General features: G+C 33.0%; 2 protein-coding genes across 9 annotated transcripts in view; both read left to right on the forward strand.

Moving 5' to 3' along the window:
• The first annotated feature begins 772 nt into the window (after nt 1-772).
• On the forward strand, nt 773-17,194 carry LOC100368253 (UDP-N-acetylglucosamine--dolichyl-phosphate N-acetylglucosaminephosphotransferase-like). Its single transcript, XM_002730404.4, has 8 exons — nt 773-1,012; nt 1,682-1,802; nt 3,556-3,769; nt 4,714-4,863; nt 7,111-7,195; nt 7,912-8,100; nt 9,106-9,349; nt 15,297-17,194. Exons 1-8 carry the CDS (start codon nt 870-872, stop codon nt 15,366-15,368), a joined length of 1,218 nt encoding a protein of 405 aa, XP_002730450.2. The 5' UTR covers nt 773-869; the 3' UTR covers nt 15,369-17,194.
• Nucleotides 17,195-20,312: 3,118 nt separating this feature from the next.
• The window catches only part of LOC100367954 (phospholipid transfer protein C2CD2L-like), an 87,098-nt gene continuing 81,124 nt past the window's right edge, over nt 20,313-26,286 (forward strand). For 5 of the 8 annotated variants that reach the window (XM_085499351.1, XM_085499353.1, XM_085499357.1 and 2 more), the window contains exon 1: nt 20,314-21,072. In XM_085499351.1, coding sequence (XP_085355477.1) covers nt 20,710-21,072 — 363 coding nt within the window. In that variant the 5' untranslated portion in view covers nt 20,314-20,709. Of the gene's footprint in view, nt 21,073-26,286 lie in introns of all 8 variants that reach the window. The other 3 variants (XM_085499358.1, XM_085499359.1, XM_085499356.1) reach the window with 2 other exon arrangements.

The following is a 26,286-nucleotide window of genomic DNA, read 5'->3' on the forward strand; positions in this document are numbered from 1 at the left end:
AGCTAGTTTGATTGTTTTTTATGTCATTGTGTCAACATCGTGTAATTCAAGATTTTGAATTAGCTCAGTATTGTATTGTAAGCATATATCAATTTACATTGACATTTTATAAGTGGTTATTGGAATACACAGATATATTCAAATCGGCCACATTACTTGGTAAAATCTGACAATCAAAATGCTTGAGCGATTATAATAGGAATGGATATGATCCGGGTACACAATTTTAATAATATAGTTATAATAACAATAGAAAATAATATGCTCGTCAGAAAGAAATCAGTACAACGTACCTACATGTACAAAACCACACTGAATAATTTTCGTTGTATATTTGATGTTGCAGCTGCAATATATATATATCGTATTCTTTTACGTTTATAAGGTTATTACGAGAATACCTCAAAGTATGCACGGATACAGTACAGTACAGCTGGAGTATCGACCGACGCGCAGCGGTGTACTGTCTGATTTCCATCCATGGCTTTATGAATCAGGATGAGAAAACTGAATTTATTTTGATAATGAGCAACAATGACATGATGTTATGTAGCTTAAGTATCCTTACTATTGCTTTCTAAGGACAGTGTTGTGTTTAATAATATAAATATTAATATTTACGCAACTCTGCTTTTCCTTAGACACGTAGACAACAATTGGGGTCATAGGTCATCCGTCATGCGTTAATAGTTTGACCCTGGAAGGTCACGATCAGCTGATTGCAACAGAAATCAAACAAGGAGACGTGTTCGTTAGTACGTTTTGCAGAAATCGTTCGTATTTTTGAATTATTGCGTGTGTTACTGCAGCTGCTTGTGTTTAAATTTTACTACTACATTATATGAGTTGACGTTTTCGCTGTATCGACGATGAATTGGCCGCTTCTTATCAACATTGCGTTGTCAACAGCTGGGTTCCTGGCCACGTTTATCATCATACCAAATTTCTACCAGGTCTTCATTGACGCTGGTATGTTTGGACGTGATCTTAACAAGACATCGAAAGCAAAAGTGTAAGTATTTCTGGCAGTGATGCATGGGTATAAAGGTATTATCTAGTATTATCAGTGGCAACAGTGGTCCATTCGTAGGTTAACACACCTCCACACCTGCGTTAGTCAATTTAGGAACTCGTATGAGAAAACTGTCGCTTCTTGATGAATCACGTCTTATTCCTAGAAGGGGGATTAAAAACACACGTTTACTAGTACATAGAGTATTCCTAACGACATTTCTGATTGTCAGCTCCCGACTACCAATCATTACCCCCACTTTAGCTCAAAATGTGTGAACCATATTATTACTTGTCTGTATATGCATTTGTAAATAATTTTTACCACTTTGTGTGGTTTTCTTGGCTTGTATAACCGCTATCTAATTGACGTTATGATTGTAAATCATTTAAATTGTAGTCAGTTTGTCGGTAACAACAGCAGTGGTACAAACATATATAATAACAACACTTCAATCCTGAAATAACTTATTTTCACAATACATTTTTGTGTATACGTAGTTTCTAGTTTAATCTTGTTCTTTTTCTTTTGTTTATATACACAACCATAAAAACAACTTCTGTAGTATGTTTTTCGTGTTGAATAAAAATTATTATTATTATATTATTCTCACAATTAGCTATAGATCTTTGCTAACTATTACATCGTTGCCAATTATTCTCTTTGCAGACCAGAAGCCCTAGGTGTCATCTGTGGAGCTGTGTTTCTTATGGTGATGTTTTTATTTATACCAGTTCCTTTCCTGGAAATATTTTTGGCGGATAAATGGGAAAAGTTTCCACACCATGAAGTAAGTATTATATTAGAAACCCATAAATATATTGCTGGATGGTAAAATTTGAAAATTGATGAAGATAGTTTAGCCACCTGACTGACATCCGTGCTCCCTAAGAATATTGAATATTCACGCTTTTAAATAAAGATTAAATTTCTAAAAGCCAATATCATGCTATGAAGCCCACTCATCTCACTGCATACCTAAATCGGAAAGAGTTCCTTTTGTACTCCCACCCCTAACATAACACTAATCCTACCCCTACCCTCCAGTACTCCCCATTTAATTTAAGGACGTCTATAGTTATCTACAGGGGGCATATACAAATGAATTGGGTAACAGGGAGTGTTAAAATTAGGGTTAGGGTTAGGGATGGGGGGTACAAAAGGAACTCTTTCCCCTAAATCTCATCTTCATATCAGATACGTGTATGCTTTAACAAATTATTTTCCTATTATAAATTCTCATTTTCAAAAAATTCTATTTCTATTTTCTGAAACTATAACTATATTATTTTTATTGTAATAGGTAAATAATCAGGAAACATTTATGCAAATTAGCCATGACACACCACGATGTCTTGAGTAAAGTCTTACACATGTTCAATAAAGCTGGTATTGAGGGTCAGACATGAGATATCCTCAGTATACATAATGAGTTCTAAAACAGTTGAATTGTTACTGTTCTGAATTCTTGTTATGATAACATTTGCAGATTTCTTTACTTAAACTTACATCAGCTGTAAAATTACAGCCTCAGTTAAGTGCACACTGTCAATAGATTTAATGCAGACTAATTTCATAAGATAATGATAATCTCACATTAAATGCAGACAGTTGATAAATGTGGATATCTGAATACAGGATACTGGAATTCTAAGCTAATAATTCATGGACATGTAAGACTAGTCTGTTTAATTTGTTGAGCAATTCTTCACATCTCTAAATAGTTTAAACATTTACTTACTTGGATTTGTTTGTAGCTCCCTGAATAGAGTATACTTGTAGGGTAGACAATCTGGACTCTGTTTACAGTATGAAGTGTAAACAGGAATGACTACCATTGCATGGATTGCATTTAGTAGTAACAATGTCTGCATTTTGTGATTCATTTAGGATGAACTGCATTGATGTGTATAGGGGAAATTGGTGGTTTTTACTTGGTGTGCGAGGTTATAAACTAAACAAATATTTAGTTCTGAAGTTACCTCTGCATTTTGTATTGAGGTGATGAAGCACTGCATATGCAAATGAGCAACCACTCTCTAAAACATCCCATTTTATAAAACAAGTGGTAACTTAACCAGTTTTGTGATGTAATAATTGGCTCTATGATGTCATAATCTGCAACTATGATGTCATAATCAGAGTCAATGATATCATAATCAACATCCATGTCATATTCAGCAACTGTCTAATCATAATCAATGATGTCATTACCGGGGGTATATTGTCATAATCAGAATCCTTGGTGGTCTAATCAGCAACCATATTATATCCAACAACTATGATGTCATAACCCCAGCATCATAGTCATAATCAGCATCTTGCATATATATCAAATTTTATGATATTATAATATTATTTTCTATTTCATATTATTAATGTCGCCATTTTTCAGATAAGTGTTGTGTAACACATTCAATATCAACGTATGCAGTGCTTCACTCCTAAAATACTATTTCTGTAAGATCTAAACAATACACACAAACTAAAATAATCATTGCATTGACTTTAAATATAATAACTTCTATATTTTATGTTTTCAGTTTGTAGAGTTCATCTGCGCTTTGCTTTCCATTTGTTGTATGATATTTCTTGGATTCGCGGATGATGCACTGAATCTGAAATGGCGTCACAAGTTACTGCTACCTTCCATGGCATCGCTACCATTATTAATGGTTTATTTAGTTAACTTTGGTAACACTGTTATTATTGTACCAAAACCACTCAGGTTTCTACTGGGAATAGAAATAGACCTATGTAAGTAGTATTAGAACTTATAAGATAAGTTGTATACAATAGGTGCCTCTTCTTTAGATTAATGAACACAAATTACACAATTTATTCACTGTAAAATGAGTTGAAAAATGTTGTCATATAGACTGTGTTATGAAACCTGATTTTGAGTTATCAACACAAGATCACAAGTTCTTGAAATTGTGTCTGAAAAGTTTGTTGAACTATATGTTCAGAATGAGGAGGCACATACAATTTCCAAGACCTGATTTCAAAAATTATTATTTTGTAAAGTAACAGTGAATAAATATACAATATCCTCGGGGGCGGACATCCGGGCATTTTCTACCGCCTGGCAACCTTCGCGGTGAAAACAAAGACCAAAAACTCGCAGAAAACGGTACTTTGCGATGGTTGTTGAGAGTCCCCTGAACAGTGTAACAAGATTAGCCCTACGTGTGTAACATATATGAATTTGGTTGTTCGGGATTACTTCAAAGTTGAGTTTGTGTTGTTTTCTCGAGTTTTCACCGGCTCCACCGGCGTTCTACAGCAGCGCGCACAAAGCCCATAGAAATACATGGTACAGTGGTGCGCGTCTTAGCAACGTAGAACGTCCGTGACGTAGCTCCGCCCCCGAGGGTAGAATAAACAAACAGTGAGATACGACCAATCCTGTGAAGAATCACAGAAATGTATTTGCAAATGTCATGAATAAATCAAGGCACACCTAACTTTATTTCACTACCAAATTGATTCCATTTCTTCACCATAGACATCATCTCAGCCATCTTGTAATTTACAAGCTTTCATCGGTTTATTCAAAAATATAATACAAGCATGCTGATTGGTGCATTTGCTAGCTGCTGTGAATACAGCAGTGAAAAATGTTATCACAGCCTTCATGTGATAACTATGTACGCAATGAATTACAATAATAACTTGTACATGTTTATCTGTCTGTACAGTTATCCTATATTATCTATATATGGGAATGTTAGCTGTGTTCTGTACCAATGCTATCAATATACTGGCTGGTATTAATGGACTAGAAGCTGGACAGTCATTGGTCATTGCTCTCTCAATTGTCACATTTAACTCAGTTGAATTATCAAGAGGTAAGGAACCTTATGTGTCAAAGGTCATAACTGTCATATCAGAAAAACTGTTTCAGAATGGGACATGCAATCAGTGCCATAATGAAAACATCAAGTAAAAGATGTAACTGACATAATAGATTATCATTTAGGATTACCGTATGTAACCTCATTTATATGCATTAGCACATGGCTCATTATATATTCTTAAAAGCATATTTTTATAACCAAACCAGGTAAATACATGGCACCAACTGCATGTTATTTTGACCTCTTCAGACAGATCATTCAAACCATCCTAATGGCAATCCAGTGCCCTCATTATTTATAGAATGTACCAGGGTATGTTGAAAGGTTGGGCCCCGGGAATGCCGCTTAGTTTTCTTACTATTTTTTAAATTTGTTTGATGAATATTTCAAGTTCAACACTGCAAGATGAAGTCATCAATATACATTTTAAAAAAATTGTATGGGCTAAATTCAAAACCTTGCACTACTGAGCGTGTTAATGCATATATATGCAATGCATTATGGGAAAAAACTTCCATTCTATGTAACAAATATATTTGTTGTAACTTTATCATCCCAGAAAATTATATGTAAATTTTGTGAAATGTTTTTCCAGTATTACAGACAGGATTCATATCAATAATATGTATGACTTTTTTATGCCAAGTTCCTGATCTAAATGTCTCTAAATTCAGAGAAACAATGTCACCATAAAAAACCAATGTAGAGATGCCAATTATACTGTAAAACATTTCTTTTTTGTGAGTATGTCTTTTTAGCGAGAGAACTGATTCGCTAATATTGCTAATGACTTTATTATAAATTCAAAATGGCCAAGGCTTTGTATACAGTAATCCAGAACATAAAAATCTGGGGCGCTTCCTAATTACACTTGACAGTTTTTCTTTGTTTTTATAGAGGTGATAACTGCGCACTTGTTTTGGCAAGTGACAGACGAGTATTGTGAAAACAGGAAATCAACAATGACAAGAGAGATTCGTTAAATCAACATTTCGCTATTACATCATTTTACCACCATTCGCTAAAATTGCATGTCGCTTTTTCAACATGTTTTACAGTAAGCATTTTCCATGACAGTCTAGAGTCTTGTACTTTTACTAATTAGCTTATCATATGAGTGATTGTCCGTCGTCGGCGTTCATCGTCCGTGTCAATGTTTTACTTATTTCGACTTCTTCTTGAAAACTACAAACCTGAATGCTTTGATACTTGGTGTATATGTACCTTGGGTAGACCTCTCTCAGATTTGTTCATTTTATGATCATATCTTCAATTCTCTAATTTTGGTGAATATTTTTGTCATTTTTGGTAAAAAGTGATATTTTTGACTTCTTGTTAAAAACCGCAAGTCCAATTGCTTTGATATTACATATATCGGTACTACATGTGGACCTCTCTCAGATTTGTTCATTTTGTAATGATATCTTTAATTCTCTAATTTTGGTGAATATTTTTGTCATTTTTGGTAAAAAGTGATATTTTCGACTTCTTGTTAAAAACCACAAGTCCAATTGCTTTGATATTACATATATAGGTACTACATGTGGACCACTCTCAGATTTGTTCATTTTGTAATTATATCGTCAATTCTCTAATTTTGGTGAATATTTTTGTCATTTTAGGTAAAAAGTGATATTTTTGACTTCTTGTTAAAAACCGCAAGTCCAATTGCTTTGATATTACATATATAGGTACTACATGTGGACCTCTCTCAGATTTGTTTATTTTGTAATGATATCTTTAATTCTCTAATTTTGGTGAATATTTTTGTCATTTTTTGTAAAAAGTGATATTTTTTTCTTGTTAAAAACCACAATCATTTATGGTGAAAAATGATATTTTTGAATTCTTGTTGAAAACAGCAAGTCCCATTGCATTGATACTATCCATATTGTTCATTTTCTAATGATATCTTCTGTTCTTTAATTGAAATGTGCATCGCTAACCGCGGAGCTATCTCAGCTGAGAGGCTGCTTGTATATATATATTGTTCATTTTCTAATGATATCTTTAGTTCTTTAATTGTAATGTGCATTGCTAACAGCGGAGCTATCTAAGCTGACAGGGTGCTTGTTTTATTTATTTTTTATTTTTGATATCCAGATGATACAAACTCATAATAATAAATGTACGATAAACATGGCATATAGTTTTCAATTTGGTTTTAACCTCCTTGATTCACCAATATGGACCCGATTTGTACAAGTCATATATATTTGTATGTTTTTTTACCAATAGGAATGTGGCGGAATAATCAATTTTTATCTCTGTATATTATGATGCCATTTATTGGAGTATGTGCAGCACTACTTTACTATAACTGGTAAGAACACATAACATGAATCCTGCGCAGTTACTCAGTGTGAACACTCATATAGGAGCAGCTATATATAATTAGTTTAACAAAACATTACATACATACATACATACATACATACATACATAAGCTGGGCTACCCTTACTGACAACACTTACTAAACATATGTGTTCTTGGTGTTATTACAACACCCCATAGACATAAATGCAAAAAAAATGCATTTGTTCATCAGTTCAGTTCATCATAACAAAATATTAATGATTGTTAAGGAGCATCTTTTGTTTGATTCTAAAATAAAAATTCATTGTTATTAAGTTGTTTTTTGGGCTCAGCTAGCACACTTACTAATTTGGATAATAACTTTTGTATCTTGATTTCTTGTGAGTTGAATGCATCCAAGTACATGTCATGTATTTGGTGTGTAAAGATGATTTGACATGCATGTTTAGAATACTCTCAGTGCAACAAAGGCATATACCATTCACCATTATAAATATTTTTAAATTTCATAATTCAAACAACAGGTTTCTGGCTGATTAAATAACAGTGCAATGTTTTCAAATGATATCGATGCACACTGCTAATTGCTTGGCTTTTTAGATTCAACTTTCAAAAGAATTTATAAATATTTATAAAGATGAAGGAAATTTTTCAGGGTTATTTTTATAGTTGTTGACCATATTAGGTACAGTGTAGTAATATTCTTTGTTTATTCCATGCAGGTATCCTTCCAGAGTGTTTGTCGGCGATACATTTTGCTATTTTGCCGGTATGACGTTTGCAGTGGTCGGTATCCTGGGACATTTCAGTAAAACAATGCTATTGTTCTTTATACCACAAATCTTCAATTTTATCTACTCAATACCACAGTTGTTTCATTTTGTACCATGTCCAAGACACAGATTACCAAAGTAAGTCAATAATACCATAGAAATATGCCACAGAAACTGCAAATAACTGTAATTTTATCCACATTTCAGTAAGAAGAAATGCCAATGTAGATTGATGTCGTCTGAATGTGGCCATTTCCTGCCAGGTGGTTGAATTTCCAGAGTAAAGTTATTTTTCATGAGAAATAGTTCCAACTTATATACTAGTAGCCCGTCTAATAGAGCGATTACCTGACAATATATCAGTCTAACCAAAAGTGTAGTCTAACCATTTCAAATTTATATTGCTATGTTATTTCCTAGGTTGATCTAGAGCACTTACACAATTATTCCTAAAATTGCTGTTTCTATAACAACTGGATAGTGATCTTTCCCAAAATATGTTCAATTGGTCCCAGTGTCAATGGCTACCCAATCTGAACATTTCAATGAAACTATGTTCATAATATTTTGATTTATTCTTTTGACAGACAAACCGAAAGGTGCCTACAAAAACTACTAGTCTGACAAAACAACTACTGTGGAATACTTTATACTATTTTCGCTGAAGGAATGATTCAGTGAAAATAAAATGCAATGAATATACCTTTTTTCTTATCTTTTACATTCAACTTGCCAAAAATCAATGAAAATAAATTCTATATAACACACATAAAAAGTTATTTCAGTGAAAATTAATTTCAGCTAAAATAAAGTATTTTACAGTACATATATCATATTGCCCTTGAAAGATCTGGATTTGGTTGCTATGGAGACAGCAACTTTGATAAATTCTTCAACATAGTCATATAGGGAATAAACACAACTGGACGATGGAGGTCAATATGATAAGTTGTAGTGTCAGTCTAGAACAGTAGAAGTATTAGTAAACATATGTAATTTGCAGATGTTTGAGCTTTTGGAGTGCCTTCTACATGTAGTTCTGTTAAATATCTACATGTTCACCATGTATTTGAACACCACCATGGAGTTCAGTCACACACGTTTACAGCAAATAGCAATCTAATGACTATTATTATTTCACAGGTATGATCCAAAGACAAACAAACTTGGAATGAGTTACAGTAGATTCAAACCTTCAGAACTGAAACCCCTTGGATCATTAGCTCTGTATCTGTTTAAACTGTTTGGATTAGTGCAGATTAATTACAACGTTGGTGAAGATGGAGAATATATGGAGTGCAATAACCTCACACTTATCAATTTAATCATCAAAATACTGGGTCCAACCCATGAACAAACACTAACAGTTTATCTTTTAATAATACAGGTGGGTAAGACATTATTTATTTAGATGTTTGTATTTTATTCTCATAGGAATAACAAGCTTTCACCCAATTACAGATGCCATTAAAAGATGAATGCAACACGAAAATTATGAAAATATTTTCCCTATGAATATTAGTTATTTTTTTGAATTTCGATGTCATTTACAACTTTATTTATTACATTTACTCATAAAGAAATAGTATTTTTGTCAAAGTAATAAAATTAGGCAGACTAGTTCCTCAATAATTAGACTAAATTTGATGGTAAAAGGATAAGAATTCATTTGACCTCTGTTAGGTTAAATTTGACCTTAGATAGCATTACATCACTTGCATGGTATGCTATGCTATGGTATACAGTTGTACCTGTGTTGTCCCTTTACTTCATTACTTTGGGGTTCAAAGGTTACATGATTCTGTGGTGTGTTCTACTTAATTTAGGGGCAAGGCATTGGAAAAATGAAAAGTTATTTTGCAGATCAATTCAAAGTTCAAAATTTCTCACACATAAATTTTATGTAAAAAAAATATTATTAAAAATGTATTAAAAAGTTTCTCTGAGTATGAAATTTATGGGAAAAATTAAAACACGACTTTTTTAATTATAAAAAATATTAAACTTTATTATGATATTGAAATGTTTCAAATTTGCATTTTTAAGCCATTTTCAAAAAATGTGTCACTAACCTATTTGTCAAAATTTATATCGGCTTTTATAGTTTGCATAATCTAATACATGACAGATATTCATGACTGAAAACTCACCATTCATTTACATCTCACAAATTATAAATCTAAAAAAAATAATTTTCATCCTTAAGAATACAGTGGGGACATATATTACAATTTTGAGAAATATTTTATTTTTTTTTTTCAAAAAACATTGGATATATTGACAGATATTCTATCATATCTAATAGTCTAATTTTAGATTTAAGCTGAGCTTACCCAATGTAGTAATACTTCTATATTTGGAGTATACAGGTAATAGTCACTGTTTGTACTTTTACCGTCAAATCAATCCTTTTGATACCAAATTTCAAGATTTTTGGCCATTTTAGCAAAAAGTGCACAATGTTGTCTTTTTGGGTCCAATTTTTAACTGGCTGTGAAGTGCTCCAACAAAAATCCAGGTGTGTAGAGGACAGGTACTCTGTGATTTTGATAGGCACAACATTTTATTCAAGAGGCTGAATTTCCAGAAAACTGTCAACTTTTGATGGAAACTTCCAATCTTTAAAAAAATACCCATAAATAAATCAACAAAAAAATGATTACAAATCTGTAGCTACAAATCACTATTAACAAATAAAAAATACCGGTACATAAAAAGCAAAACGTTGCATCCACATTTTGAAAAGAAAATTGTACTTAAAAATAGGTATTCTGTATTTGACAAACAGTTCATTCGACAAATAAAAATTCACAGGAATTTGTTTCAGCTATAATTAGAACAGAATAATAGAGCTTTTATAATAATAATTTAAAAATGCACTTAAAAAACAAAGATTGCAGTGTTTGAAGAGGTAGATTCTCAGGAGGCAAAAGTATGGTTGACTTCTCTCTCACTGGACACCAACTAACTATTTAAGTTGATTTGCATAGATAGAGGGCGTTTTTTTTTTACTTTTCAAATAATACAGTAGTCTCACAATGAATATAATAAGGCAGTTCATATTTGTCTCAGTGAATCAACTGTACAAAATACTTGGGCAAAAGCCAGCTACGTTTTTCTGGTATCTTGCATGATTTATGAATCTATTCAAGTCTAAATGCAGCACTTGTTTCTGAGATGCGGCATTTGTTTTTTATAATAAAAAATTTGAATTACTTTGAATAAAGCTGGAAATTATGTCCCTTAAAATAATTAAACAAATTAGGCACTAATATTTTTGTAAGATATTTACATCTATCAAGGACATTCGGTAAACTGCTTTCCCACTGTTGTTTCAACCCCAAAACTTGTTTGTATTGAAAATTAATTATGACAATGCATATTCATATTTAAACAAACTATGATAAAGGGAATAATATTATATAACAAAGGGCAAGGTCACCAGAGTTTAACTATGTTTGATACATGGTGTGCCTCTAAAGCTCAGATTTAATGTATCCTTCAAAATATCCAATGTTTTCAGAAAATCTATCTCTCAAACGTGATATGTTCATTTTGTATGACTTATGTTTAGTTTTATGGGAACAGTTCAAAAAATGTCAATTTTTACTATTTTCAAGTTTTTCACTCTTGTGAGTTAATATATACACTTTTGGATACAAAAAAGTTAGAATATGATTTAGTTGGATAACTTTTTCTTCACTTTTTTAATCAGTTGAATGCCAGGGATACTTGTGAATGTATACTCATGAATGAAAAGACTGAGAATTTGTATAATCAATATTAGAGTCCATTAGAGCAAGATAACCATTGGTTCCTATTATGGAGTTATAATAAATGATGTCATGTCTCAATTTGTAGTCTGGTGGCATAGAGTGAAATAATGATACATCATGATTGAGGGAGTATCTGGATTTTAAAAAGTGTCAAAAATTGTTTTTACTCTAATACAGTGCTGTAGGACATGAATAAATGGTGTTGTGTGTTACCATGGAACTTTACACACTGGTTTAATACACAGATATATCCTTTAACTTGTATTATAGTTATGTTCTTATACTTAGTTATGTTTCCTATAATTATTTGAAAACACATTTTGTTTCCCAAATTATTTTTTGAATCATGCCAATTTTAAAATTTAAATTAGCCACTTTGCGAGAAATCACAAACATACTATCGCTGTTAAACCAAGTTTGAGTATGCTCTTTTTTGTTGATTTAGTCGTTTACGTAAAAAAAAGCAATACACAGGTTAAACTGTGGTCAAACTAGAATGTCAGAATAATACAAACTATGGGTTGGTACCTTGGGTGTACAAAAGTTTATCTGCATTGATAAGATATTCATGTTTACCATGGCTTGCGATAGATAGCATATATCAATTTAACTGCCAAAAGTATTTTAAGCATAATTTAAGTCTGTCAACATGCAACAAGCTCAAAGGTCAATCTCGAATTTTGTGTGTTTAATCTTACTGATATACTGTAAAATACCTATTTTAGCTGGAATTAATTTTCGCTGAAAAGACTTTTGTATGGAATTTATTTTCACTAATTTTTGGTAAGTTGAATGCTGGATTTTATTTTCACTGAATCAACTTTTCTTCAGTAAAAATAGCGAAAATTAATTCCAAGCAAAAATAAGGTATTTTACAGTACTGCTTTTATAATGTAAAACATAGTTTCACTATTACAACCTTGCTCTTTGAGAGTCTAGATTACCCTACTACCCCTGGATATAACCCCGCCCTGGGTATAACCACAGTGCTTATTCTTAGAAATTTAACGAGTTGAGGACATCTCTGGTTATGTGGCCAGGCTAATTTTTTACCTGGTGTTGACAATAGGTTTACTCATGAAAATATGTTTATGTGATTGTTTCTCAATTAATACATGTATTATGTTAATCTCAGTGTTCCTTATAGAATAGCTTAACATGAATTGTATAAAAGTTCCTAAAAAAAATAATATTTCACATATCTAAGCAAAATTTGGCAAAAAAAATACCAGCGTATATGTTCCTAAATTAATAATACATGTACTGTATTAATCTCAATGTCCATAGTACTAGTTGTACAGAAATGTCCTTTCACTTCTAGTACCCGTACATGTACAGTGTATATTGGATTTTGCAAAGGATTATGGGTTGAAAATTGAACCATAGAGGGCGCTTGGAAGGGAATGTCATAACTTTTCCAAAAAGTCCATTGCTAACATCAGCTGGGAACCTCTGCTGTGTTCAAGCAACGTCGTTAATTTTTTTTAGCTCCGCTGTCGACTTTGTCGAGCGGAGCTTATCATACGAGTGATTGTCCGTAGTTGTCGTCTGTGTTTGTGTATTTTTGACTGCTTGTTAAAAACCAAAAGTTCAATTGCTTTGATATTACATATATAGATACTACATGTAGACCTTTCTCAGATTTGTTCATTTCGTGATGATATCTTCAATTCTCTAATTAGTCCCCGTTCGGACGCAGTCCGAAAACGGGGACTTATGTTTTGCCCTGTGTGCGTCCGTCCGTCCGTGCGTCCGTGCGTCCGTGATCACCTGTATCTCGAACATGCATGGACCGATTAAGTTCAAACTTCACTCATACATCACACATTATATGGGACATATGCACATGCATTTTTTTCATGATCCGATTAACGATAGCCGAATAGCGGCCATTTTAAGGCCGAAAATGCATCAAAATCACACATTTTCACCATTCCGGACCCGGATCTCAGTTATGCATGGACGGATTTTGTTCAAATTTGGTACATACATTAAACATAATAGGACCTTGATGCACGTCATTTTTTTTTTTGGATCGGGTTCGAAATGGCCGACTGGCGGCCATTTTGTTTTAAAGAATTCAGTTCTGGATCCGTATCTGAGACATGCTTGGATTGATCGAGTTCAAACTTCACACACACAAGGTACATCATGTCACAAATATGTATGTGCATTTGTTTCATGATCTCATTAACGATAGCCAAATGGCGGCCGCTTTAAGGCCGAAAATGCATTGAAATCGCACATTTTCACCATTCCGGACCCGGATCTCAGTTATGCATGGACGGAGTTCATTCAAATTTGGTACATACATTAAACATAATAGGACCTTGATGCACGTCATTTTTTTTTTCGGATCAAGTTCGAAATAGCCGACTGGCGGCCATTTTGTTTTAAAGAATTCAGTTCTGGATCCGTATCCGAGACATGCTTGGATTGATAGAGTTCAAACTTCACACACACAAGGTACATCATGTCACAAATATGTATGTGCATTTGTTTCATGATCTCCTTAACGATAGCCAAATGGCGGCCGCTTTAAGGCCGAAAATGCATTGAAATCGCACATTTTCACCATTCCGGACCCGTATCTCAGTTATGCATGGATGGATTTTGTTCAAATTTGGTACATACATTAAACATAATAGGACCTTGATGCACGTCTTTTTTTTTTTTTTCGTATAAAGTTCGAAATGGCCGACTGGCGGCCATTTTGTTAAATAATTCAGTTCTGGATCCGTATCCAAGACATGTCTGGATTGATCAAGTTCAAACTTCACACACACATGGTACATCATGTCACAAATAGATATGTGCCTTTGTTTCATGATCTGCTTAACAATAGCGAAATGATGGCCATTTTAAGGCCGAAAATGCATCAAAATCACGTATTTTCACAATTCCAGAACCGGATCTCAGTCATGCATGGATGGATTTTGTTCAGATTTAGCACAATGTGTTGTACATATGCAGGTGCATTTCGGTCATGATCTGCTTTGAATGTATATGTTACTCAAATATGAACGGAACGGGGACGTGTCATTGACAATGACTTGTTTTGGTAAATATTTTTGTCATTTTTGGTAGAAAGTGATATTTTCGACTTCTTGTTAAAAACTGTAAGTCTGATTGCTTTGATACTATTCATATTGTTCATTTTCTAATGATGTCTTCAGTTCTTTAATTGAAATGTGCATTGCTAACAGCGGAGCTATCTCAGCCGATAGGCTGCTTGTTATAAATTGTGTGGTTGTATTGTCAGATAATAAAACATAACTAAATCTCTAAGGCTTCTGCAGATAAACAACTTGGAGCCAAAAATAGTAAAATCTTTTCCCAGTGAAATAATTTGACAGTCAATAAAACCACACAATTTAAAAGAAAAATCCTGGTCTCTGTTGACTTTGTATCTAGATGATTTAAATAATGCCCTGTTAGCAGAGCATTATCTAGATAATGCCCAGTACTGGGACTATTGATCAGAGAATGCCTCGTTGTAACAAAGAGATTACATGAATTGCTATTTTTTTTATTATTTTTCTATTTCTTTTTTTTCAGGTATTGGGAAGCTGCCTGGCATTCTTTATCAGGTATAAACTGGCCAGTATGTTTTATGATGTAGTACACTAACAGTGATGATGTAACCTTGAGAGTGCACCAGAAACAGTGACATGGTAAAAAAAAAAAAAAAGAGAAGTGGTTACATATTGCACTGCAAACAATGACAAATTAGACAGTGACGATGTAATACACTGAAAACAATGACAAATTAGACAGTGATGATGTAATACACTGAAAACAATGACAAATTAGACAGTGACAATGTAATACACTAAAAACAATGACAAATTAGACAGTGATTATGTAATACACTGAAAACAATGACAAATTAGACAGTGATGATGTAATACACTGAAAACAATGACAAATTAGACAGTGATGATGTTGTACACTGAAAACAATGACAAATTAGACAGTGATTATGTAATACACTGAAAACAATGACAAATTAGACAGTGATGATGTAATACACTGAAAACAATGACAAATTAGACAGTGATGATGTTGTACACTGAAAACAATGACAAATTAGACAGTGATGATGTAGTACACTGAAAACAATGACAAATTAGACAGTGACGATGTAATACACTGAAAACAATGACAAATTAGACAGTGATGATGTTGTACACTGAAAACAATGACAAATTAGACAGTGATGATGTAGTACACTGAAAACAATGACAAATTAGACAGTGACGATGTAATACACTGAAAACAATGACAAATTAGACAGTGATGATGTAGTACACTGAAACTCAAGTAGATTTGCAGGACTTATAAAAAGGTATACACTGGAACTTTCTTTACTAATAATGAAAATTGAACTTTTATTATGGAACAAAATATATTTTATACAAAATAAATTGAAGTAATATTTACTGTAAGTAACTATACTAAGGCAGATACAATTTTTAGAATTGATACTTCTTTTTTCATATCATTGAGTCTTGACAGAACATGTACTGTTCCCATTAGATAAATTGCCACCAAGATATATTGTGATTTCATTTTCACAAACACCTTGAATTTGAATATGGAATGCATGATATTAGAAAAAACATTTTTCAGAAACCCAAATTTCAATTGCCAGTATTTGGACTATTAACTGAGAATTATTTGTTAAAATTAATTTTAGAGGGAACACTAATGCATATGTATGTATGTAATGCATGATATTAGAAAAAACATTTTTCAGAAACCCAAATTTCAATTGCCAGTATTTGGACTATTAACTGAGAATTATTTGTTAAAATTAATTTTAAAGGGAACACTAATGCATATGTGTAATTTTAAGTATCATTGTACCAGTAATGGTCTGACTGGAAGGGGGAGGGTATTCTTTCAAGCAAATAACTATCAATTGACTTCCTTTCCAATAATCATGTACCGTACTTATCCGGGTAAGAGCCCGTGCCTGGGCAAACGCCCCCCCCCCCCACTTTTGACACAATAAAGAAGTTGAGGTCATATCCGGGCACACGCCCAGGGGGTCTTTTTCTACACACACAAAAAAAAACTATTTTCTATTCGTTGACTGTGGTTGTATTAACAGTTGACTTTCTTGAAGACTGTCGTGATACTTATAAAAAATGTTAATTGCGTAAAACAAGGGGTGAACGCAAAATAGCTGTGACAGCTTTCTGCCTTCAGGGCAGCGCGTTCTGAATCATAACAGTCAGCAAGTCTATAAAAATATATATTAAAGCAGAAACGGTAGTTCTCTTTTTAAAATATGTCGTGGCCCTAAAAATGGCCGGCCGTTTGGTTTGTGCTTCCTCAGTAACTTAGAGACGATTCAGGCAAATCGTAAAAAGAGAGCCGCAAGTGTCGCACTCGATCGGCTTTAGCGCCGTCGACAATGAAACCAATGTTGCAATATTGTAGCAACCCGTACCTGGGGGGGGGGGGGGAAGTGGTTGAAATCACGTTATTTTGGCTTTATAAAATATTTTGTAGCAGCTTGCGAATCCATAACTGGGGTCAGCAATTTTGCAATGTCACGCCCAAGACTGCCAACTTTTTTACCATCTGTCATCACCGTCATGAAAACATTCTTCTGTCGTTGGATAAAAAAAAACTTCCTATTTCAAGTCCACCGCGATATTCATATAGTGAGACATTCCAACCGCCGGAACTTGCTGAATGATAACTTTCACCGTGATTAATAAGCGTTGAGTCTGATAAAAAAACAATGTCACGATTTTACCTTTATGATGAAATACTAGTAGTGATGTAATTATTAGCCAATCAGTAAAGCAGATGCATAGAGGTCAAAGACGATTGCTAGACTGTAAACAAAAGCATCGTGTGCCATCGCAGCAGAGCGACCCCATTTTTCTTGTCTCTTTATTATGATTAGACATGAATGAAAAGTGCCAAGCTGACAGACTGCGAAATCCGTGGATTAAAAGTGCTAAGTCCAAATTGTGTGGGACGATATCGACGAACTTCAGGAATAAGTTGTAGGATTTTGTTCCGCGGCTACAGTGACGCCGACTTGGACTTTGAGGGTTTTGAGTGAGAAGTTTTTTTCAAACAGCTATGAATTTTTATAATTTTTACTGTGTAAATTTGTAAATTATTATTGATCTTGTATGACGGTTGATGCGTAATTTGTCGAGACCGGAAATCATTTTACGCAGTTTAACCCCTGACATTTTAATTAATTTTGAGTTCACGCGTGTTTGTCGGCGCGGCGGGAAAATCCTAATTCAAATGATTCCTCATGTCGATTTTTATTATTTCTGGTTTTTTGTCACATTATAAGCAATACATTATTTTTGTTCTACTTCTAGTGTTGCATATTGTTCATTTATTTCCGTTGCATGTTTTCATTTGCCGTTCTATTCCCTGCCGCAGTTCGATCGAACTGCGTGTTGCAGATTTTCGCGAATTTTCGTTTTTTTTTTTTTTTTGCCGGGGATCTCCTGGCAAACGCCCACCCCTTCTTTTTGGCAATTTTCCATGTTCAAGACCCTGGGCTTATACCCGGATAAATACGGTAGTTGTTTAACTGAGTGAGTACTTTGAATGTTATTATTTCAAAATTTTTATTTTTATTCAAATTAAGTGCAATAATTGATTACTAATATTATTTTTCCAACATATTCATGACAGATTTTTCTACAGGGTACTATAACATTTTTTTTTTTTAAAAAGGGGTTCTCATGAAAGTGCCAGCTGTGTATATTTACATACAGTGTGTATTATATATAAATAAGTTGCAATAACCTTTTCACTTTTTTTATACTGTGAAATACTTTATTTTAGCTGAAAAAACATTTTGGGTGTTTTTCATGGAATTTATTTTCACTGATTTTTGACAAGTTGAATGTAAAATATAAGAAAAAAAAGGTATATTTGCCAGATTTTTTTTCACTGAATCATTCATTCAACGAAAATTAATTTCAAGAGAAAATAAAGTATTTTACAGTATTGTTCAATATTTCTGGAAATAAACCCTAATTTTGGAGCCAACAGACAAAATTTGAGTCAATTTTCAATTTTTACTCTAAAAATTTGGCCATTTTTGTCCCAATATTCTGAAGGAAAGTGCAGACTATAAACTGGACTACTTTGGTGGTGAAAATGTTAAAAACACACCAAAACAATTTTTTTTTTTTGAATGGTGACAGTTATACTGGCACTTATGGAAGTACACATGTATGTATGCCAACATTTGCAAATATTGTATGCTACATCATTTAAAGTAGGGAAGTCATCACCTCCGTGTGTACCAGGAAGATATAGTGTGTCATTGTTTCCAAAAAAGCATCTCCCCATGTGTTTTTGCATTTTTAGAGTGCATTATTATTGTTGTTTGCGACTCAATTTTCGCGTGTGTGTAGGTGACGATCCCCTCCTCTTTAAATATGTACACTCATCTCTGTAATTTAAATAAGGACATGTGCTACTAATAGAACAAATACTGTACTTTGAATACTTTCCCTGAATCATAATATTTCTGATATGATTGTGAAAAATAATTAAGGGCAACAAAAAGAAATTTAGAGATGTTCAAAAAGTGGTGGTGATACACCTTTTATTTTATTTTTTGCTATGAATTATTTTTTTCTTTGCATTTCTAACACCATTTTGTTCTGAAATAAACGAGATACACTGACTTCAGTGATGGCCAGAAACAAATCAGTTCTTTAATCAACTCGCTACATTAAAGTTTCTGAAATGCTGCCCTCTGGTGGCAAATTGGGATATGGCATTGCAAGCACATCCAAGTGTTCACACTAATATTCGTATTCTATAATAATTGAGTAGTTAAATGTCAGTCATGGAAAAATGTTGAAAATTGTTAGTTAATTTGCCAAAAAATTGAAAAAATATCCATATTTGCTCTATTTACAGCATGCCCTTGAATAAAAGTTATCAAAAAGTTATCATTTACAAATTCAAAAATTTATATCATCAGATTATCAATTAACACCAAAATAAACATGTTTATTGTTTATTACATCAATTTGAGATGTGCTTCTAATAGAGCACATATGGTGTGGTTTTTATCAGCTGGTAAAATTATGATTGAAATTTGAGACAATTATTTTTCAGCAAACAGCAGTAGATAGAAGCCAACTTGATATTGTTTTTATGTAAATTTATTTTTCTTTGAATAAAAACTTAATCCTAATAACATAAAATTTTAATGTGTGTTTAATTTGTTGGGTTGGAAGGAAATGCAAGTTTCATCAATTTATTAATTCAAATGTGGTATCATCATTGTTTTTCAATATTTTCATTTTGAGGGAGTTTACCAAATAAGCAACTGAAAATTATATTTCAGGGTAATTCATTGACAGGTATAGGCAACATAATTACAGATAAATACTGCAGTTACTGTTCAAGTCTTTTACAACAAACTAATTACATGGGTAGTTACGTAATACGGCTATGTAATAATCACTTTCCGCTCACAAATAATATTCATACACTTGAACACTGAGGGCGATGTTTCAGATAATTTTAGTCAATTTATAGAACATGCGCACGTGTAAAACAGCGGGAACCTGTGAATTCCTTGAATTCCTCGTACTGAAGTCGGCGGTGACGCTTTGGTTTTCAGAGGTTTTCCATCATCGCTAACATTTTGTATGTGGCGTTAGACCCAAATATTGGTCTTTATGGCTGGATACCCCGCGTTTGGTGACATTTTATGGTAGTGCTGCGCTGATCACGTATGTAATTCTCCCAACGTGACGTGTGCACCGAATGTTGACGGCTGGGACATTGATCACGGGAGGTCTTTCACTTGCTCCGTTTTTTTATCGCGGTTTGTGTTGTTTCCGCACTTCAGACACCGCCAGAACACTGCAGGCAACATCTTGATGGTTTAAACAATCACCAGAAATAGCGAGGAGTTGTAAGATCATTGAAATCGGACAAAATCCCAACAAAAATGGCATCGGTGGCTACGAACATCAGTAACACTATCAAAGATGGTGTCCTCAGTTATATCGAAAATGTGCGAAGTGGGAATGTCGATGTTTTGGATATGTTCCTGGTTGGATGGGTCGTTTTTGCTGCAGTTACCATCCTGGTAACATCATGGGTGACCACGATTCTCACCAAACGTAGACAAGCAGCTATTGATTCCGGAAAAGTGCAAGGCGGTAGTCCATCGCGACAGAAGTCGATGGTCGCAGAAAGCTCTGAATGGATCAACTCTACGATTGCATGGCTTTACATGCACCAAAGCCAATCTCCTGAATTCGTACACTCCTGGATTAGAGCACTCAATGATCAAGCCAAGAAACAAGGGGTAAGTGTCAAAAAGTGAACCAATCGTGTTTTGTCAAGAGTTACCCAATCTACGGGTGTATTTCGATCAATATCCTTAGTAATAATACACTTAAATAGTTAAAAATAAAATAATAACTGAAGCATTAGTTTTGTTATGGTAGCTTCTGTCAACTGTTCATTCCGAAAACTACTGTTTCTTTCCTCCGTTGAGAATTAATACGTTGTCATTTGGAGTCTCACCATTGCTGCGAACAGAGAAGTTTATTGTGATGGTTGTGCGCGCACAGAAATAGAACTAGTTTGGCCTCATCGCACACGGATTGCCACACCCACTCATTCCCGGCACTAAACTAACCAAATTTGGCCTTTTCCATGCAGGCAGCTCAGTCAATATCTGAGAATCGAAGTAATAAGAGAAAAATGTAATTTTCGTAGATTTCTTTGTTGTCATAGTGACAGTAAATTGCAAGTCTTTTGTTGGTATTCTTTGGAATACAACAGATCTTGTATCTTGTGATTCGTTTTAGAACATAAGGCATTGAATGGCTTTATAAAACAATAAATGGTATAATATATTATAGGTCAATATTCATAATAATATTATATTATATATTCGAGTAATTAATTATAAGAAGATGGACATTAATTTGCCATATTGATACAAAAGTCATAGATACAGTAGAAAGATGTAATTTTCTTGGTTTATTTCCATACTCCTATACACCTCGCTATCATTCGTATTGTGTGTGCTATTGACTAATTTAAATCTAATTGGAGATATTGTAAGATTGTTTTGTTGTCCTGGTAAAGTCCGTTATATATTTTATAGCTGAGTAAAGTACTTATATTTCTGCTGGGTCTAGTAATGGGTGGTGTGTATGTGTAAACAGCCCTGTTCTATTTCTGTAATAAACTGTGCATGGCACAATACATGCAATCAACACGCCTGGTATCATTCCTAACTACCTAGGTCAGCGAAGGATCTGAATTTAAAATTTTTATGGAAAAACTTCCATAAAATGACCCCTACCCTAAAACCTAACCCTAACACTCCAGTCCCCAATGCAATTGCATGATATACTCCTCCAGATAACTGTCCTGAAGAGGGGCATATACAATTAAAATGAGGGAGGGACAAAATTAAAATTAGAGCCATAAGTAAGGGGGCTCTAAGGAGGAACTCTTTCATAATTGACACAGCTCCGAAATCTTATATTGCTCGAGTTCGATGAAGCACTGTAACAGCAGCAAAAGCCTGAGACACCAGTCACATGATTTATCCCCCAAGGACTTGTCATTCCCACTTAGGATGTGAATTACTCTATTTTTTGATACCCAATTTATTGCAAAATTAGAACTTAGAAATTCTATACTAAACCAATAACTACTATGGCTTCACCACAGACTCCATTATTTGATTTTTTTTTAATCAGTAGATTACCTGATCAGAAATAATAACTGATATTTTTTGAACAACTAAGTAATAACTAATTATGTTTAATTACCGAGAATTTTCTTCAGCTTGTGTATTCTAGACTGTCATGGGATGGCTCAATGACCCCCTAGTTTCATTGATCCCCTAGGTTACTTATTATTTGTCACTCATACAGTGGCCTGGAAGTCACTGCTTGCTACTGTGCATTGGATTAGATTACTCACGTGTAGCACTCATACATGGCAAGTGTTTCTTTATAAATGTAAGTTATCACTGAATAATATGTATATGAAAAAATGTGATTCAAAATTGAATCAAGGTGTCTCGAATCATGATAACTAATTTGATTTCCTAGTTTTGATAAATCATTCCTAGTTTTGATAGGTCGTTCTTAGTTTTGATAAGTCGTTCTTAGTTTTGATAAGTCATTCTTAGTTTTTATAAGTCATTCCTAGTTTTTATAAGTCATTCCTAGTTTTGATAAATCATTCCTAGTTTTGATAAATCATTCCTAGTTTTGATAAGTCATTCTTAGTTTTGATAAGTCATTCTTAGTTTTGATAAGTCATTCCTAGTTTTGATAAGTCATTCCTAGTTTTGATAAGTCATTCCTAGTTTTGATAAGTCATTCCTAGTTTTGATGATTCATGTACAACAATGAATGTTAAAATAAATGATATGAAATAGTTCTGGCCAGTAGTCCCCCTATCAGAAATTCTTTCTTCAAGAAAATCCCCCAAATCATTTCTGGCAGTGAAATTAAGAGGTTAACAATAAAATAAGAGTTTCTATAAAAATACAAAAAAATTTGTTATAATGCAAGTCAATGACCTATCTGGCAAATTATGTATATACCATATTTGTTTTATTAGTAGTGCTGTTTTTAAAAATAAGTCATATTTAGATGATTCAATATTCTTGAGGACATTTAAGCATTTTCATTGGACTAATTTTTGAGACTCCCTGAACATTACATTAATGTTATTTTTGGTTTAAGTGCACAAACTAATAGAATTGTGCTTTTAATAAAGTAAATACAGTACTATATTTCTTCTACTAGAAGATCAGTTTCCTGTCATTCAAACATGCTACAAAACTAACTTTGAATTCTTGTGAATACATGATATGAGCTTTTCTATGTACTTATAGTTTTATGCACAACTCCTACATTAGTATAAAGGTCACACATCCTGGTACTTTCTAGGGGTTGAAATCATAACATGTATGTCAATTATTTCCTTCTTAAAATGTCATTGAAATTCAAAACCATTCTATTGTGTATGTTAATCATAGCGCAGGATTATTATTTTTTTGTGAAAACACAAATTTTCGAAAATTTTGTGAGTCTGGAAAGGTCAAATTTTGTAGAAATGACAAGGTCACAGTGACATTTTGTTTTCATAACAATCCAATTTTACATTACTTTGTTTTTAGATTTAATTATTGGTTTATTTAAAATTTATCAAAATCACTTAAAAAGTGACTTAACAACTCAAATTTAAATTAATATTCGCATTAATTTTATATAAATTGAAAAGTATATCTATCAATATGATTAACCTTTGTACTGACTCTACTGGGCTTTCATTAGAAGCAACTCGCTGGTCAAATTGCCCACCTTTTTATACCATTTTCTGACTACTTTGAAAATTTGAAACTAATACTTCAATTTTAGAATGACCCTACTTTATAAATTGCCCCCCTCCTACTCTAAATCTTAATGAAAAACCTGCCTTACATCCAATAGAATTGAGTACATGTATGCCGTCCACATATTATAATTATCAATGTGTATTGCACAGCACAGAGAGATAGAAATGAAGGCTTCTCATATTACGTATATTGTGTTGATTTCCAAATATGACCATATAAGGCATTCTTATAGGTCACAGAAAATTGTTGTAAATTTTGAATAAAAAAAATCTTAAGATATATTTCTTCTTGTTTTATTTACATACATGTAGTAGGGAATTTATTCCAGCTGCCTTGGAATATTTTGAAAGTATTAATTTCTGTCGGTATTTAATATCACTATTTGTTTATATTCAGTGGGTTTTAAAATTAATTTTCCAAAATGATAATGAGTTACATCGTAATGTTCATGTGAGTTTAATTTACTGAATTTTGCTTGTTATTAAAAATAGAATAAAATCCAGTAAATATTTAATGTTGTATTATATGTTTAATATCCTTTTGATAAATTACTTATGTGTATATGATTCTAACAATAGAGCATTTAACCTGTTAGCATGGATTGTAAAAGAAACTAATCTACACGGCTATTGCAAATCATTTATATTCTCAAAAACTGATGGTCGATAGTCTGCACTTTCCTTCAGAAGATTGGAACAAAAATAGCCAGATTTTTTGAGTAAAAACTGAAAATTTACTCAAATTTTGTCTATTGGGTCCAAAAATTGTGTTCATTTCCAGATTATAGTCTGCACTTTCCTTCAGAAGATTGAAACAAAAATAGCCAGATTTTTTGAGTAAAAACTGAAAATTTTCTCAAAATTTGTCTATTGGGTTCAAAATTTTGGTTCATTTCTAGATTAATAGAAGAATATACGTAAAAGGTGCGAAATAATTTTATGCGAGAAAATCTGGTGGTGAAAATGTTAAAATTATCTATAAACATGTAAATAAAAATAACCAGGACATATCCCCATATGAACAGGTGTGATTTGGGAGTAAATGTACAGTTATAATTTACAACCACTGCTTTTATGTATAAACATTAGCTTTATTCCACTGATAAGGAATGTCTACTTTAGTTTGTCAGCAAATATGACCACAGCTGTATTTGATATGTACATGTAGGTGAATGACCTGCTAAAAATGAGATTGAGGTCAAAGTTGGCATATTTTTTGTTAACTCCTGATTTTCCCCCAAATACATTTATTAAAACTGGTAAGAATATTTGTTAATAAAACCTCATTGATGGTGCTGAACGTTGTGTTCGTATTCAAAGCCCACGCATAAGCGATGCTACCAGAAATGTACAACAGCTAACAAGCCACTCCAACCCAGCGACTGCTCAGATTGCAAAGGATTTGTACACACTCCCACCATGTCATAAGTATCCTGTGATATGCAAATATAATTCTGATTCCCCCTCTAGATAGTTTGTTGCAACTCTTTGCTTCTCACTGAAGTTGAGAGGGACTTGACAAGTTGTGTTTCCTCTTGAGGAGAGTGTTGTTTTCCTGGAGAACGATGCAATAATGTGACTGTCTGGAGACGAATATAAAGAGATGATTAATTTATTTTGTTTGAACATGAATGTACATCACATGTGGGAAATTAAGTTGATTATAAAATGCATATTTAATGAGAACAAGTCAGAGATAACCATCTGTCAGTCTTTTTTGTTGAGATATAAGGAATTGAAATAACCATATAAGGAATTGAGATAACCGTACAAGGAATTGAAATAACCATATAACGAATTGGATTGGCCATATAAAAAATTGAGATAACCATATAAGGAATTGAAATAACCATATAAGGAATTGGATTGGCCATATAAGGAATTGAGATAACCATATAAGGAATTGAAATAACCATATAAGGAATTGAGATAACCATATAAGGAATTGAGATAACCATATAAGGAATTGAGATAACCGTATATGGAATTGAGATGACCATATAAGGAATTGGATTGGCCATGTAAGAAATTTAAATTATTCACAAAATAGGCGTATATGATTTCAAATGAATATGTGTGATCAGTTAAATTTGTTAAGGATTTCTTTAGATTTAAAAGTTAACTTTCTTTTGTAAAATTCCAAACA

The sequence above is a fragment of the Saccoglossus kowalevskii genome, chromosome 5, assembly GCF_978046115.1.
Source record: "Saccoglossus kowalevskii chromosome 5, keSacKowa6.1, whole genome shotgun sequence".
NCBI lineage: Eukaryota > Metazoa > Hemichordata > Enteropneusta > Harrimaniidae > Saccoglossus > Saccoglossus kowalevskii.